Source organism: Hylobates moloch, unplaced genomic scaffold (genome assembly GCF_009828535.3).
Source record: "Hylobates moloch isolate HMO894 unplaced genomic scaffold, HMol_V3 SCAFFOLD_5, whole genome shotgun sequence".
Classification (NCBI taxonomy): domain Eukaryota; kingdom Metazoa; phylum Chordata; class Mammalia; order Primates; family Hylobatidae; genus Hylobates; species Hylobates moloch.
The window spans coordinates 155,574,637-155,592,959 of record NW_026652280.1 but is presented as its reverse complement, the minus strand read 5'-3'; the positions used below and the strand labels follow the sequence as shown (position 1 = coordinate 155,592,959).

General features: G+C 35.6%; 1 protein-coding gene across 2 annotated transcripts in view; it reads right to left on the bottom strand.

The window, feature by feature from the left end:
* Positions 1-18,323, bottom strand: part of ANKRD13C (ankyrin repeat domain 13C) — an 83,078-nt gene that overhangs the window by 32,478 nt on the left and 32,277 nt on the right. For both annotated transcript variants that reach the window (XM_032155601.2, XM_058439672.1), the window contains 4 exons: positions 16,169-16,254; positions 14,432-14,477; positions 6,938-7,004; positions 1,847-1,991 (listed from right to left, as the gene is read on the bottom strand). In XM_032155601.2, the coding sequence (XP_032011492.1) occupies positions 1,847-1,991; positions 6,938-7,004; positions 14,432-14,477; positions 16,169-16,254 (344 nt within the window). The remainder of the gene's footprint in view (positions 1-1,846; positions 1,992-6,937; positions 7,005-14,431; positions 14,478-16,168; positions 16,255-18,323) is intronic.

Sequence of the window (18,323 nt, the reverse complement as noted above, 5' to 3'; positions counted from 1 at the left end):
CAACCTATAGCGTAGAATGTACTGATGCTGTATTAGATACCAGGGAATACAACAAAAAGAACCCTATGCCCTTGAGGAGCTTAGACCAACAGAAGGGAAAAAAGCCATGTCAGTAAATGTAACAGTGGAAGCTTTATGGTTCCAGATTTAATAGGAGCATAAGGACAACAAAAGTCATTTGGCAGGAGAGAAAGTAACACCAAGTGCATGCCCTACAGGTGTGAGGGTGCAAAAAGAAAAGCATTCCAGGAAGTGGAAAGAACATGAACAAAGGAATAAAGGCCCAAATAGCCTGGCACATCTGACAAACTGCCAAGAGTGCAGTATGAGGGTATCTAAAATAGCAAGGTAAGAAAAAGGCTAGGAAGGTGAGCAAAACTCAGGTGACCAAAGGAACCATGCCATGCTAAGGAGATTAGATTTCACTCTTTAGGTAATGGGGAACTTTTTAAGTATCTTTAAGTAAGTAAGGTTTCATAAATGTGTTTCTAAAGTTTAATGTATCTCCAACATGTGGGATAATTTAGAAGCAGATGAGAAGAGAGCCAGGAAGATCACTTATAAGACTTTCCAATGGTCCAGTTGAGAAATAATGAATATTTAAATTACAGTAGTGACAGTGTGAATAAAAGAGGAATAATAATGAGACATTAAGGAGAAAGAAATGACCAGATATGTGCTCTGATGAGAAAACATAGAGTACAAGAAAAGATATCAAAAATAACTCCTAGGTTTCTGACTGAATAAAGAATGACATCATTCTTCAAAAGAGGAAAAACAGGAAAAAGAGCAGGTTTGGAGGAAAAGTAGTAAGGTTAGTTTTAAATAAGGTGAATTTTGAGGTACCTGGGAGACACACATGATATCCATTAGGCATTTAAACAGATAAGCCTCTACTCAGAACTGTCCGGACACAAACGTATATTTGTAAATCATCAACCTATAGGACTGTGGGAATGGAAGGGATTATTCTGGCAGTTTGTAAAAATGAGAACCACATCAAGGGCATATCAATGGTCTTTTAACACAAAGATGGCATGAGAGAAGGAAAATCATGTCATACTCGAAGAGGGAAAGGACAGAGAAAGGAAAGGCAGCCAAAGAGTTAGGAAAAGTAAGACTGCAGACAGAGCCAAAAGAAGTATTCATATTAAGGATATAAAATAAAGATGGTCAACAACATTAAAAGAAGGTAAGATAAAAAGATAATATATGGTAAAGGTCCAGCACAGGGTCAACAAATGAAAACTGTAAATGAGAATGAAGAGAAGCTGGAGTTCATTGATCTAGGAGATAATCAGTTGAATTCTCAGCAGGCTCAATGGACTGGTCAAGATGGAGACCAGAGGATAGAAATATAAAAAATGAAAATAGGCCGGGCGCAGTGGCTCAGGCCTGTAATCCCAGCTCTTTGGGAGGCCGAGGTGGGTGGATCATTTGAGGTCAGGAGTTTGAGATCAACCTAGCCAACATGGTGAAACCAAGCCTCTACTAAAAATACAAAAATTAGCTGGGCTTGGTGGCGGGCGCCTGTAGTCTCAGCTACCCTGGAGGCTGAGGCTGAAGAATTGCTTGAACCTGGGAGGCGGAGGTTGCAGTGAGCCTAGATCACGCCACTGCATTTCAGCCTGGGTGACAGAGCGAGACTCCAGTCTCAAAAAAAAAAAAAAGAAAAAGAAAAAAGGAAAAAGAAAAGAAAGCTAGTGGTCAGGAAACTATAGCTTTAGGAACAAACCATCTCAATTATACTTTGAGCTTTTAAGCAAATTATACTGAGGTTTGGCTAAAAACCTGTACTTTTTTTTTTTAATGATTTAAAGGAATATTGATAAGACAACATGCTCACCTCATGATGTATTCGCTGATAAACTTTTTGTTCATTGTCTAATACTACAAAAGATTCAGAGGGCGCCGCATCCCCATTGAAAATGAAGCTTAGATCCCCTCGTTGGCACTTCATGTCAGTAAAGTCTATGAGAGTTGTGTCAAGCCTGTGAAACATGGGTAGATGAAAAACTCTGACAAATATAATTTTGATAAAACTTCACTAATAATTAAATAAGCTGTTCCTTCTAAACTCAAACCAAGATGCTAATACCATATTGCAAAGTCAGATTTATAGATAAAAACAAATTTATAGATAAAAACTAAATGTAAAATATTCTATCAAAAAAACTACTTAAAGATATAATCCATTTTAGCTATATTTCACTTTTCTGAATATATATATATATATATTTTCTGAATATATATACACACACACACACATTTCATTGACCCAGAAAAAAAGATGTTTCCCCATATTTCGGGTATTTCCCTTTCTGCTCCCTTGTTTCCTACCATTTCCCTTTACTGTAGCTACTCAATAAAAGTGAACAGGGAAGGAAGAAAAGGAACGCAGACCTGTCTGACATTATTTGATTCCTTTAAGACCAGGTTGCTAGCTCAGCAGAGTATTTAAGACCAGACAGCAATGGATGGACCACATTCTTGGAATTGAGAACTCCTGTTTTTGATATACACCCATACCTTATGCCTAACCATCTGATACCAAACCTTGCTTTATCCTTCAACTTGATAAACCATTTAAATTCTTGGCCTTTCTATTTGACTTCTCAGATTTGGACTAATACTCTCTTTCCCAGCCAATATCTCCACACCCTGGAAACCTTACAGATCATTCTGTATCTAATACTCATGGATTCACACATTTGTGTGTTTACTGTGCTCTTTGGTAACCTGGACCTGTCGTGGTCTAGCCTAATGCGCTGGTGTCAAACAGTATTCCACAAAGCACTACTTGCTGAAATTAGGAAAAATACTGAAAATAAAAAGTTTACAATACACTGACGTGCTTCAATCTTGCACACGGCTTTATAAATCACCAGATCAGGATCACTCCAGCTAATGGCTGCTCAAAACACACTGTCCTAAAGCCAAGAAACTGGTTGGCCCTGCTATCAAGAGATGCTGATCACATCCCCAGGAAGCTCCTTTAAGGCTCCGTGAAAGATCCACCCTGGCTACTGAATTTCTAATGCAACTGTAAGAATTCATTACTCTGTACGTTTTTCAGTTCTCATCACAGACAAGGCAAAGTGAGTTGGTGTTCTTGGTTTCCCTAGACAGGAAAAACAGAAATAAAACATGCCTCACATGCTGCATGAAAATAATAACTAGGGTTACATAGAATTTATCATCAAAATTAATAAATCTAAGAATGAAAGTGACACTACTGATAATTCTGCCAGGAAAACAGGGGTGAGCCAGAGCAAAGAGGGAAGTATGGTTGCCTTATGTATCAAGAAGCCCTAAAAAAGTAACTCATCAACTTACACGGGGGCGGCGATGGGGGCCTGCCTGTTGCTTTATAGCTGAATTCTAGCTTTTAGTCAACTCCCAGAAGCTAGAATTCAGCTATACTATTAAATAACACCTACCATTGCTTGAGCATGTGTCCTAAAAGAAAATATTATTAAAAGGGACTCTTCCCCTATCTCTATAAGATGTGGGCTCCTGATAATACCAAAAAGGAACAGATCATTTTATATGTAAGTGCACTATTTGGGCTCCAAGCTTCAGCTATCAGGGAATGTAATGCTCTACATAAAAGAAGAAATGGGCTAAAATAGTCTTCTGCCTCCATTCCCTGCTTGCCCATCGTAGGTGAAAGTGGTAGTGGGTTGTCAGGAGTGGGGATGAAAAGGTGAGTAAAGAGATGCACAGAAAGACAGATAAAGAAAGACAAAGACAGACTGACATGGTGACCTTTGAGATTTTAGATCTAGCGATATGTAAAATTAGTTATAGAAACTTCCCAGTTATATAAATACAGCCTATTTTAATTTCATCTGTGTTTCTACAATTTGGCAATAAAAAGGGTAATACATTTTCTGTATATCCCTGACACATTAGATGACCTGGTAATCTGCATCACATATGCCTCAATAAATAATGTTAATTATCATGATGACATTTTAAAGTCCTCACTAGTCCTTGGCTTTAAGCCTATGAACCTAAATATTTTTAATTTTTCCCATGTAATTAGCCATGAAGAACAATAAGTTCTTTATACAAATGCAAAGATTTGAATAGAAAGTATTATTTTTAAGAAGAAAGCCTGAAAAAATGCCAAATAACACTGAAGAAAGGAACTAAAGGCTTCACTTCAGACAAGAAAATCCTGAAGTAAGACAAAGTGTGCAAATATACTTTGCATCAGTGGTTACAGATTACCACTTAATTATTTGTATTTCTGGTCAAAATCTTTGTTAGTACTCTCAAGAGTAATGGTGCTCACACTCTCCTATTTCTACTCAAGTATTAGTTTCTCTTTGATACCAGAGAAGACATTTCAAATGATTACATGGCTGCCATGAAATAAAAGTCAACTTAAAGATTTCTCTTTGAATATATTTTAAAATTTAGCTTTATTGAAATGGTGCTAAAAAATTGTCTTGTGACATTTAAAATAGCAAGTTTTTATTTAATGTTAACAGGTTTTTTCCTTTAGATTCTTATCACCTAGGCAAAAAACCTTTTGTCATACATCCTAAAAGCTATCCTCTCCATTAATCTGGTAAGCCTTGTTTGATGAGAGCTTTAGAACCTATCACATTTGTCCTTCATCCTTAGTTACTAGTAAGCCCCATGTCTAGTATCTTGCTAAGTTACTAACTTCCCCTTAACCTACAACCTTTCTCACAATTTTTCTCCCCCAGGCTTTTGCCCTCATGTTCCTGTTTTAGCTTTTGTGTGTGTGTGACAGGGACTCACTCTGTCACCCAGGTTGGAATACAGTGGCACAATCTCGGCTCACTGTAGCCTCAAGCTCCTGGGCTCAGGTGATCCTCCCACCTCAGCCTCCTGAGTAGCAGGGACTACAAGTGCGTGCCACCATGCCCAGCTAATTTTTTGTATTTTTTGTATAGACAAGATTTCATCATATTGCCCAGGTTGTGTTTTAACCTTTTTGGTTTTATTACCTATGTTATTATATAATGTATACCAAAACATTTACTTTAAAAAGTCACATATAAATGTGAAACAATTTTTTTCAAAGAGATTCCTTTTTGCCTAAACCTAGGACTCAAACAGAATAAAAACTTTATTTTTTCTGAGACAAGGTCTTACTCTGTTGCCCAGGCTAAAGTGCAGTGTTGTGATTACGGCTCACTGCAGCCTCAACTTCCTGGGGTCAGGTGGATTCTCCCACCTCAGCCTCCCAGGTAGCTGGGACTATAGGCACGTGTCACCATGCCCAGCTAATTGTTAATATTTTTTTGTAAAGATGGGGTTTTGCCATGTTGCCCAGGCTGGTCTCAAACTCCAGGACTCAAGTGATCTACCTGCCTCAACCTCCCAAAGTAATGGGATTACAAGCATGAGTCACCACAACTGGCCTAAAACTAACTTTTTAAACTATCACATGGAAGATAATAGTATCCTCCAAAATTGCCTACTATCTTTCGCAAGCGCCTATATTAAAAATGTCTAAGTTAATGAAACCGTAATAATTGCTAACAAAAGGCTGCTGAATTAAATCCACATCAAAAATCCTTTTCTACTTAATTTTTCTTCTATTTTTCTGTATCTTCCAAGTTTTCTGTAATGACAATGCATTTAAGGTACATGAGCACTTTTATAATTAGAAACACCTGAAGACGTTTTATAAAACACACGCTGGGTGTGATGGCTCACACTGTAATCCCAGCACTTTGTGAGGCCAAGGTGGAAGAATCACTTGAGCCTGTATGTTCAAGACCAGCCTGGGCAATGTAGTGAGACCCTATCTTTATTATCTAAAAAAAGAAAAAAAAAAAAAAAAAAAAAAAAAACAGAAACATCTACCTTAACCAAATTCTATTGCTTAAGGATAATTACCCTAGAATTTACTTCCAACTAAAAGTTATTGCTTCACTAATTCAAAATACTAAACAATAAATTTCTCAGAAATAGCTGATTTTTAAAAACTGCTTTGTGTCATGGTGAGAAGAACAAAGAACGAGAAGTCAGAAGTCCTGGTTCAGCCATTAATTTGTAAAATGCTCTTGTAAAAAAAATCACTTCACTTCTCTGAGCTTTCTCATCTCTAAATGAAGACTTTATATGAGATAATCCTTCAAGTTATTTCTAGTTCTAGACCCTTAAACATTCAAATTAATATTCTGGAGATATATAGACACACACTTACACAAAATTATATATATACATGTATACTATTTATAAATATATCAATATATGCACATATATATAAGTTGGCATATTAACTAGCATTATATATACTTTACAAATAGATAATTTATAGACATGGCTCTATTATTATAAAGCAAAATGAAGAATGATAAATGTAAAATTCTCATGTAAGTTAAATAGATGTATTTTCCATCAGATTCAAACATTAATCTTAGTTATAAAAGGAAATGAATGGAAGGAAATTAAAATTAGCCTCAAAGTATTCACTGGAATGGATAGATCAATGAATGAACAGATGAACGGATGCATGGATGAGTAAACAGGGGAAGGAAAGATATGAAAGAGATGGAGAAAAAGGCAAGAATTGGGTCTTCCTTATGTGTCCCTTATTCCTTAATAAATCCAGGATCAGGAAGGTAACCACTGTAAATCTTCTTAATATTACATCAAGATCCTCACTGTTTGCCTTCTAGATAGTCTGTAGTTAAATAAGAATAGTATCTTTGCTTTAGTCAAGATTTTATATCTTTTCCATTTTGAGTTTGTTCTCTAAGTAATAAAAAAATAAAAAAAGGTTCTATGTCTTTGGTTTTTTATCTATTATGTCTCAAATGAGATAAAATATTGTGACTGTTACAGCATTTTAACGTCATAAAACACATGTAAGTTATGATTACAGGGAAAAAAATCTTCCTCTAAATCTCAACTTTCTTTTACTGAGAAAAAAATCAAATCACCTTACCTGATATTGATACCTTGTTTGTATATTTTACATGCATCAGAAGGCAGAATTCGGGAAAGTAAAGGCACTGTATTTTTAAAAACAAAAGGTAAAAAATAACTACCTAAATTTTGAGATATTTACAAACTTTTAAATTAAAAGAGTAATGTGACATTTTGTTATCAAATTATAATAATTTCCTTTCAAATAGTATTTTTCCATTTAAAAATAAATAAAATATAAAAGGTCATTTTGAGCAACTTCAAATATCTACTATTTACTTGTAATTTCTGTATAGTTTACTGTACTCCCATCCCACCCACAAACAACGGTAGCAGAGTCAATATGATGCCACTCAGGTACAGACTGCATATTACAGATGAGTAAACAATACCGTATGGTAACTAAACCCTCCTGAATGGGTAACCAGATAGACCTGAACCTTATCTAATTTTGTAAATAAAATTTGGAAAAATTGCAGTAAAGTAATGTGTATAATAGAAAGAGACATCTTTGAAGTGAGACAGTTAAATTTGAGTTTGAGTCCCAAATATGTGCCTTGGTTATTTAGACTTAATGCACCTGAGTTTCAAAATCTGTAAAATGGGAATCATACTATTTATCTACAGATTTCTACATTCCTATGTTGCTATCTATAGCTCATATACATGCTACAAGCCATATTCTGATAGTTTTTTATTATTTATTATCTGCTATTTTGGGGAGATATGAGTTATTCTACGGATAAATAAAGCTGCATAACAGGCTATAATAAACTACCATGTACAAAGAAATGAAAAAAGTGTGAAGCTCAAAATTCTTGAAATTAAGACCATATCAGAGGTATATGTGTACATAAGTGTGTGTGTATCTGTGTGTGTATAAGATATAGCAGACATATCTTACAAAATTGTTTTTAAAATGGGTGATAAATTAAGCTGAGTTAAAAACAAAGATTGTAGAGAAAATTAAAGGCTAATTTCTTAGTTAACTTTTTCAAAAGCATCAACATTTTCTAATTAACATTAAAGATAAATACCTAATGCAGGCTCGGTATGATAGCTCACACCTGCAATCCCAGCAGTTTGAGAGGCCAAAGTGGATAAATCGCTTGAGCCCAGGAGTTCAAGACCAGCCTGGGCAACATTGCAAAACCCCATCTCTATCAAACATACAAAAATTAGCCAGTCTCATAAACCAGTCTTAAAAAAATAAATAAATAAATAAAATTTTAAAATAAAAAAAATTTTTAATGCTGTAAAAAAAAAAAAAAAGTAACTAATGCTTCATGGCTCCTTTAGATCCTTAGGAACCATTTAATCCAAAATGACTTCCAGCACTGAGAACTGTTTTCTGAATTTTAGTGCAAAAATAAGAAAAGTTTATTGTCCAGAGAGAATATCAACGAATTGTTGCCCTAGTGAAAGAATATAAGAAATCTTCTTCTGACAAAGCTTTTCCTTTCTCAGCTGGGCACGGTTTGGCTATAACTGCAGCCATATGGGAGGCCAAGGCAGGAGGACTGCTTGAGCCCGGGAGCTTGAGGCTAGCCTGGGCAACATAGCAAGATCCTGTCTCTACAAAAATAAAAATAGAAAAATTAGCCAGGTGTGGTGTCAAGTACCTGTAGTCCTAGCCACCTGGGAGACTGAAGCAGGAGGATCACCTGAGGCCAGGAGTTGAAGGCTGAAGTGGGCTATGATCATGCCACTGCACTCCAGCCCAGGTGACACAGCAAAACCCTATCTCTTTGGAAAAAAAAGAAAGAAAGAAAAAACTTTTTTGCAACAAAAATTGAGAAGAGCAATAATAGTGTAATTCTATAAATGATCAAAGTTCTTTCATGCTCATTAATTGAGATCTATCCTGAAGTAAGTATTTGCTGTAGCATGAACCAAAGATGATTAAAAGTAGATAGCACTCCAACTTAAGTTAATTTAACTTCATTATATCTCATTACTTATTTATTTTTTTAAAGATGGGAGTCTCCCTATATGGGTCAGGTTGGTCTTGAACTCCTGGCCTCAAGCGATCCTCCCACCTCAGCCTCCCAAAGTGCTAGGATTACAGGCACAAGCCACCATACCCAGCCAACTTTATTATATCTTTTGAAGTAATTATAACACCCTACAAAAACAGAATTTAATATCATACACTATACTTTTATTAAAAGTCAGGAAAGGAGGAAAATGGTAAGGCAGAGAGAAAACAAGTTGAGGATTGAGAGCAAAAGCTAAGAAAAAAAAAGAAAAGGGCCAGGCACGGTGGCTCACGCCTGTAATCCCAGCACTTTGGGAGGCCAAGGAGGGCAGATCACGAGGTCAGGAGATCAAGACCGTCCTGGCTGACACGGTGAAACCCCGTCTCTACTAAAAATAGAAAAAATTAGCCGGGCATGGTGGCAGGCGCCTGTAGTCCCAGCTACTCGGAGAGGCTGAGGCAGGAGAATGGCATGAACCCAGGAGGCGGAGCTTGCAGTGAGCCGAGATTGTGCCACTGCACTCCAGCCTGGGCAACAGAGCGAGATTCCATCTCAAAAAGAAAAAAAAAAAAAAATTAAAGAAGTTAAATTATTGAGCCAAAAAAAAAAAAAGATTTCTGATAGATTTTAATGCATTCCAAAACATATCAATTTATATTTTCCCAAGTCCGAAATAACTCTTTTTCTCCCCCACGTAAGTTAAACAACCAACCTATCTCCTAAGTTACCTCAGTATAAGTTTAGCACAGTATTCGAAGAGTAGCATAATTCACTAAACAGAAAATAAAAAGAGAGTTTTTAAATTTAAATTTTCATTTAGCTACCACTTACTCCCCAATTTTCTTTCTTTCTTTCTTCCTTCCTTCCTTCCTTCCTTCCTTCCTTTCTTTCTTTCTTTTTTTGGAGACAGAGTCTCGCTCTGCCACCTAGGCTGGAATGCATGGAATGCATGGAATGCAGTGGTGCAATCTCAGCTTACTGCAAACTCCGCCTCCCAGGTTCAAGTGATTCTCCTGCCTCAGCCTCCTGAGTAGCTGGGATTACAGGCGCCCGCCACCACACCCAGCTAATTTTTGTATTTTTAGCAGAGACGGGGTTTCACCATGTTGGCCAGGTTGGTCTCAAACTCCTGACCTAAGGTGATCCACCCGCCTTGGCCTCCCAAAGTGCTGGGATTACAGGCGTGAGCCACCACGCCCAGACTACTCCCCAATTTTCAGAAGAGTTTCTAAGATTAATGTTTTCCATCTATAATACACAAATAACAGGCAGGGCGCGGTGGCTCAAGCCTGTAATCCCAGCACTTTGGGAGGCCGAGGCAGGTGGATCACGAGGTCAGGAGATCCAGACCATCCTGGTTAACACGGTGAAACCCCGTCTCTACTAAAAAAAAAAAAATACAAAAAATTAGCCGGGCGTGGTGGCGGGCGCCTGTAGTCCCAGCTACTCGGAAGGCTGAGGCAGGAGAATGGCGTGAACCCAGGAGGTGAAGCTTGCAGTGAGCCGAGATCGCACCACTGCGCTCCAGCCTGGGCGACAGAGACAGACTCTATCTCAAAATAAATAAATAAATAAATAAAAATAATAATAATAATAATATACAAATAGTCTCAAATACAGGATGGATTGATTCTGTAGACAACGAATAAAAATAGAAAATTAGTTTTTTAGTTAAAACATGCTATATGCATAATGCAAAATTTAAAGTAGTGATCATATTATAAATTATTTGACACTTTATAGTATACAAAGGGCTTTCTTCAAAAAATTTTATTTCATATACACCAAAAGAAAGTTTGCAACAGGTGGGGCAGTTAGTATTATCCTCATTTTAAAAATGAAGATTCAAGCTCAGAAAACATATAAAATATGTGATTTGCAACGTCAAATACTTAGGGGCCGGTATTTCTGATTCCAATTCAAAGCTTTTCTATACCTAAAAACCCAGGCTGGAATATTTCAGTTACCTTCAAACTTGTTACTAAGTCTGTGGCTATTTTCTCCAAAGTGTGAATATAAGTAACAGCATAAATAAGAGCGTGCTCTACTATCTCAAAAGAAAACTCACCCTGATTTCAGTATTTCTTGGCTTCCCCTTATTTCTCGCTTGCCTTTTTAAAAAATATTATGTGTTTTGACAAGGGAAAGAAATATGCCAAAACTCTAAAGTTTGATCATAAAATCTAATAAAAGATCTAGGCTATGTATAAGCCAATGGGTTTCGTTTTAGAATTATACATGACATCTAATCATCACGTATTAATAGTTGTGACTTTAAATCAGTATAATCCTTTACTAGCAATGAAACAGATGTGCTGACTTTTTGCATCAAAGTTCTCAAAGAAGAAATACTTTGGACAACTGTCTCAGTGGTTACTTTAGGAACTCAATTATGCAACATTTATAATGTATTGTTTACAACTGTAGATATATACACAATTTTAGAAGTGATTGCATGTATTTATATTTTAGTATAATTAAAATACTACTTTTAAAACATTTTATAACATTTTGTTCAGCAATATACATTGACTATTTTAGAATTCAAACCACTAATGATTACTAAGAGAATCAGTTAAAGAGCCAAAATACTCAAGGGACAACCCAGTTTAGGATCACAAAGCAGGACTGGGGTCTCCCCAGATGGGAAAAAAATGGGGTAAAAAAGATAGTATTCAGGTTTTAGATCAATCTACCTTGGAGCTCCTTTACTACACAAGGCTACTGTCAACCTGTTCTTCTATGTGTTCTAGGACACCAGGACTCCTGAATGATATAGAAGGCATAAAAGCAAGATGGCATTATCAGAGTAACAAGACTGCACAATCTTTAATAGAGAGAAACTATCCTCATGAGCTAGAGTTATACACATGTCAGAAAAAACTGATTAAATTTAGAAATTAAAATTCTCTATACAAGGATTAAACACACTAGAAAACCCTTAATCATCCATGCCATAAAGTATTATGCAGCTGTTAAAATTAGTGAAGTATTTCCACCTGAAATATGGTAAGATGCCTATTATGGGTTGAATAAAAATGACGGCTGGGTGTAGAAGCTCACGCCTGTAATCCCTGCACTTTGGGAGGCCGAGGCGGGTGGATCATCAGAGGTCAGGAGTTCGAGACCAGCCTGGCCACCATGGTGAAACCCTGTCTCTACTAAAAACATAAGGCGCACACATGTAGTCCCAGCTTCTCTGGAGACTGAGGTGTTAGGATCACTTGAACCCGGGAGGTGAGGTTGCAGTGAGCTGAGATCGCGTGACTGCACTCCACCCTGGGTGAAAGAGTGAGAGTCCCTCTCAGTAAATAAATAAATAACTATGTCAACTTGCATAATGATATAACAGTATGATTCCACAGGAGAAAAAAAAACCTAATTCTGAGGGGTTGTGTGTGCATAGATATATACACAAACACTTTAGTAAGCACTGAAAAGCATCTGAAAGTAGTCATACCAAATGTTAACAATAGTCACCTCTGGGAAGTGGTAACAGGGAAACTTAAAAATACCAGATTAATTTTCTATAATGTTCAAAACTTTTACAGTGAATATTCTATTAAAAATAGATTAAAATCTTAGTAAACTGAGGATAATTTTAGTATTAAATGATAACTTGTAAAGCTAACTAAAAAGCATAATACAATTTTTAGAAATGTATACAGATGTTATAAAATCAATGTTTAAAATTTACATAAGCTGTAATTTACACAAGCTGGGGAGGAAGTCTGATTTGTAACTAAAAGCTCCAAATAAAGAAGGCAGTTTATCAAAAATATAATTTGTAGAAAATTATTACTTGTTGAAAAGAGGCCAGATTCTTTCTCAAGACAATAGAAAACTACTATTTTTTTCATACAGTAGAGAGAAATAAGTGTTAATGGACTTCAGATTTATGGCTGCATTTACTTTTTCAGAAGAAATCAGAAGATGTAAGAGAATTAGAAGAAATAAGAAGCATAATTGTTAATTAAAGTTTAAATCTGGTAACTTCCTAGGCATTTTACTGCTATATGGTATATTGTATAACCTATTTTCTTACTGATGAGTTGAAGCTGAAATTTGCAAACCCAAGTGTATTGTGAGAATATCATAACTTCCTCAAGGTTAACAAATGTCAGAATGTAATGTTTTAAATTAAGTTGCATTTATTGACCTCCCATAGACCAGGCCTAAAACTGAAATTTCTATTACTCGGAAATCCCACTACAAATTGCCTGGGCAGAGCAGTAGCAGCACTGGATGGGGCTAAGTACTGTAAACAATTTCCATTTCACAGTCTAGAATTTGTTTTTAAATGTATAGAGAATATAGAGGCACAGAATGTAGAACTGAAAAGAAACAGATTTGCTAGTTCAAAATTCCTATTCTACTGACTGAATTCTTTGCCCAAAGTTCCTCATTTGGTATAATATGCATACGTGCCTGGGCGACAGAGTGAGTGAGACTGTGTCTCAAAAAAAAAAAAAAAAATTAATTTAGATGCTTTAACAAAAACTCACATAATAAGCTCATTATGTCTAAACCTTTAGAGATTACATTTTTTTAAATATTTAAAAACAACAAAATTTAGCTGTTTAGTTAGTAAAACAAAGGTCACTAGAATCAAACTTCATATTTGGATATGAAAGTTTTCTCTCTAGTGGACTCATGTTTAAAATGAGGAGGAGAAAAACCTTGTTAAGGTAAGTCAATAAATGACTGCAAAAAAATCTAGGGCAAAATTAGGGTCTTTCATAAGTCACTGGAATCAATGTTCAACCAAATAGTATGTAAAGAAAGTGGTTATAAAGTATGCAAGAGGCAAAATAACGGAAAGACAACAAAATATACATAAACAAAAAATGTTAACTAAATTCTCCACATTCAGAGATCTAAGTACTAGATTTCAAACATCCTTAAATTCAGTAGTCCCATAATCCCATAATTATTTTCTTTTCTGAAAACTCCTTGCGTTCTATTATTAAATTTTAAATGCTGTTTGTAAAACATTTTTAAAACTAAAAGTACCATTTTCAACCTTAAAAATATAAACTATTGGCCAGATGTGGTGGCTCACTTCTGTAATCCCAGCACTTTGAGAGGCCGAGGTAGGAGGATAGCTTGAGCCCAGGTGTTCTAGACCAGCCTGGGAAACACAGTGAGACTCCATCTCTACAAAACATAAAAATAATTAGCCAGGTGTGATGGCATGTGCCTGTGGTCCTAGCTACTCAGGAGGCTGAGTGGGGAGGATTGCCTGAGCCCAGGAGTTCGAGGCTGTAGTAAGCTATGATCGTACCACTGCACTCCAGCCTCGGCAACAGTGAGAACTTGTCTCAAAAAAAAAAAGATTTATTAAAGTTACTAATCAAGTTGGAATAATTAAATATTATAGGGCTTTATAATGATTACAGTCAATGTCATGAAAAATACTTTTCCTCACAGCAAGTATTAAATTTGTTATCCTAACATTTCTATATGATAGGTATTTTTGTACTTGCATTTCTGCATGAGTACATATTTTATAGTAAAACATGGCATATTCTTACCCCAGCTTTGAAAATCCCAGTGAAGTTCTAGATAAAAGTCACCTAGCTGAAAAATGAAATATGAATAATTACTAAATGCACCTTAGTTAAAAGCTCTTATGCTTTAAAAATATGGCTATTCCTTAAAACATTATAATACATGCATTACTATACTTAATTACAATGGAAAATATGCACCTGTATATTTTATAAGAATATTTTAACTACATAGTAACATATCTGAAACTGGTAAGCCTTTAAATTTGTATCAATAAATGTTACACTTCCCAGTATAAACAAAATAACAATAATAATAAATATTATTTTTTAAATAGTTAACTTTAGAAGTGTTATTAAAAATTACTACCAAAATGATTATTTGTATAACCTAATTATGGCATTTAAAAAATGGCCCATTGTAATAGAAGATATTTTTCTGTAAAGGGATAATACAAGTTTATTAAATCTGAAACATGTCATCATATAATATCTATGAAAAAAAATTTTTTTTTCTTGAGATGCAGTCTCACTCCATCGCCCAGGTTGGAGTGCAGTGGCACGATCTCGGTTCACTGCAACCTCTGCCTCCTGGGTTCAAGCAATTCTCCTGTCCCAGCCTCCCAAGTAGCTGGGACTATAGGCGCCTGCCACCATGACTGGCTAATTTTTTTTTTTTTTTTAATTTTTAGTAGAGACGGAGTTTCACCTTTTTGGTCAGGCTAGTCTCGAACTCCTGACCTCAGGCGATCCACCCGCTTTGGCCTCCCAAAGTGCTGGGATTACAGGCATGAGTCACTATGCCTGGCCGAAAAAAAATTTTATTTTGCAAATTAGAAGCTAGACACCAAAGATTATAATTGTTAAGAGTAAATGTTCTAAATATAAGTAGAGCATTACAAATACAGCAACATCAACAAGTTAGTCTTTTTCAAAAAGTGATAAAAGTGAATATTACTATTAGATATCACTGCAATATGAGTAAAACATTTTTCTGGCTTTTTCTATTTCTTCAGATCTAAAAAAAAAAAAAAAGCACCACTAACAGAGACAAGCTATCATCATATCATCATGACAGGTCTTTCTTTCTCCCACAGTTCTTTCAGGCAGCAGAAATACAGAGGAAGAGAGTAACAATAGAAAACAAACCACTCTCTTTTGTGTGCCAGCATACCCAGCTCTTAGCACAAGGAGACAGGACAGATAAAAAGAGTTTTTGTTACATAAAGAATATACAGGCCGGGCACGGTGGCTCACGCCTATAATCCCGGCACTCTAGGAAGCTAAGGCAGGCGGACTGCTTGAGCTCAGGAGTTTGAGACCAGCCTGGGCAACATGGTGAGACCTCATCTCTACTAAAAATACAAAAAATTAGCTGGGCGACAGAGTGAGGCGCCGTCTCCAAAACAAACAAACAAAAAAACTTGCCACTTCTCGAAGCAATGGCTTTAGCTGTAGAGAATCTTCTAATTCAAAGGCAAAGGAAAATTATTACCATTAACTGTGACTTACTTGCTTTTTTTTTTCTTTAGAGCTCTTACCTAATTTATTGAAAGTAATAAATCTTTATCTTCCTAGTTCAAAGTGAGGTGCTTCTACTAAGATCACATTCATACACTATAATTATTGCTTAATTTAAGCATGATTTTTACCATTTTTTGGCCCTTAATAAGTGAGAATTTAAATTGTATTAAAAAAAATGCTTAAAACTCACTTATAATTACTCCCAAGGTGCAAAATTAATAAAGAAATATAGCTTACCTCTTTCAGGGCTTTTAATAATCGAGGTCGTTTTTCTTCAACACTTTCCCTGGATTGCTGCTTAAGCTTCCTCAAAAGAGCTGTAACTAAAGTTTAAATTTTTAAAATAACTAATTTAAATTTTCATCATGCAATAAAAACACCACTGGCTTATTATACATATAGATAATACATGTACACATATGTGCATGTGCATGTGTGTGTGTATGTGTGTGTGTGTATCTACATCTACAATATATTTTGAAAGGCCAAAAATCAAAGAGCAATGTTTAAATTACTGAAGGCCTCTTGGAACAGTAAAAGAAGCTGAGACATAGAAGTCAGAGAACATGGGACCTATACAGATAGAATAAGTTAGTAAGTTTAATAAAACTGGTATGATCCCCAAAGAATAATGAGAAGAGATATTTCAACATCAACCTACACCATATTCACACTAGCTTTTACTAGTTTTTAATTATCAGTAACGATTTACCTAACTGTGCCAAGATAACCAAACTCATTCAAACAATGCAATGTCCTAATAGAACACTGACCTCAAGGAAGATCTCAAAAACAACAGATCTCAAAAATCCCACTGGAAGCCACTTTTCTAAAAACATGTAATTACCTGCAATTGTTACCAGGTGTATCTGTTGTTCTATCACTGGAGGATATACCTTCACATACTACCAGCACAGTATAAAAAATACAAAAATGAATCTTATTGTACCTGGAAAAAGAACTTCTGAATCTAAGAAAACCTAAAGTCCTCCATAGTGTATTTTCAATTACTGAGATTTAAGCACATTGCTGAAGTTCAAACCCCAGCTTTACCACTTAGTGGTTGTGTGTAAACTTGGACAAGTTACTACTTAATTTCTCTAAACTTCCTTTTTTTTCCTCTCCTTTGTCAAGTAAGAATAGAAGGGCACAGTGGTCTGCACCTGTAGTCCCAGCTACTCAGGAGGTTAAGGTGAGAGGATCACTTGAGCTCAGGAGTTTGAGACCAGCCTGGGAAACATAGTGAGACCCCCATCTCTATTAAAAAAAAAAAAAATTAGCCAGGGCTTGATGGTGTGCACCTGTGATCCTAGCTACTTGGGAGGCTGAGGCAGGAGGACTGGTTGTGCCCAAGAGTTTGAGGCTGCAGTGAGCTATGACCACTGCACTCCAACCTGGGTGACAGAGCAAGACACTGTGCCTGTAATTAACTAAATACAATTTTTATCTATTAGAATGAAGGTCTAAAATTCACTGGCAAAATCAATCAATTAATCCTTAATATTTGTCAAAATAAGAAAAAATATTAGACTTGAATGAAATAAGCACAGGAAAAAATAAGAACATGGAAAAATGTGCATCGGGGGAAATATACACATCTATACATGCTAATTTCCTCCTGATTCTAACATATTTTTCATATACATACATATACATATGCATTCTGAGGGCTTTTTAAAAATCAGTAAATCATTTTTACCATTTCACAGTATGCATTCTTATAAACCACTTCAAGTCCCATGTGGAATGCAGAAGCAGAAGGCAAATAAAAAAAGAAGGTAGTGAAAGCTTGGACTAGATTTTTTTTTTGTCCACATAGGCCCAAAATTGGGAAAAATCTAGGGAAGCATGTAAAAATAGTAGGAGCTATTCTTATTTTTAACCACAGGTCTAACTAAATTCCAATATATTTTAAAAAGCCAAAAATCAAAGAACAATGTTTAAATTACTGAAGGTATCTCAAAATAATCAAAACTGAGACACAGAAATCAGGAAACACAGGACCTAGTTTCAGTTCTACCATATACTAGCTCGGTGACCTAAATCAATAATTCCCAAATACGAACCTACATTTCTGTGCCCCATTATTTGAGTTTCCAATGATATGCAGAAAATGAGAAAAAATGTGTACTAGAATGAGTTTTTTCTTAATAAATTTTTTTAAAGACTATTCTTCCTACTTTTGGTTTCAAATATCTTTTTTTAAAAAATAAAATGTGGATCACAAAAGACAGTAGTTACCGTTTTTATAAAGTTCTGATAGTCTAAAATGGAAAAGTTAGATTCCCTATATCAATCACCAGTAAAAAAAATTTTTTCTGGTCTGTGAAATCCAAAAAGTCTGAGAATCAATGACTTAGATAATCATTTAAAGATTCAAGTATGAATCTGA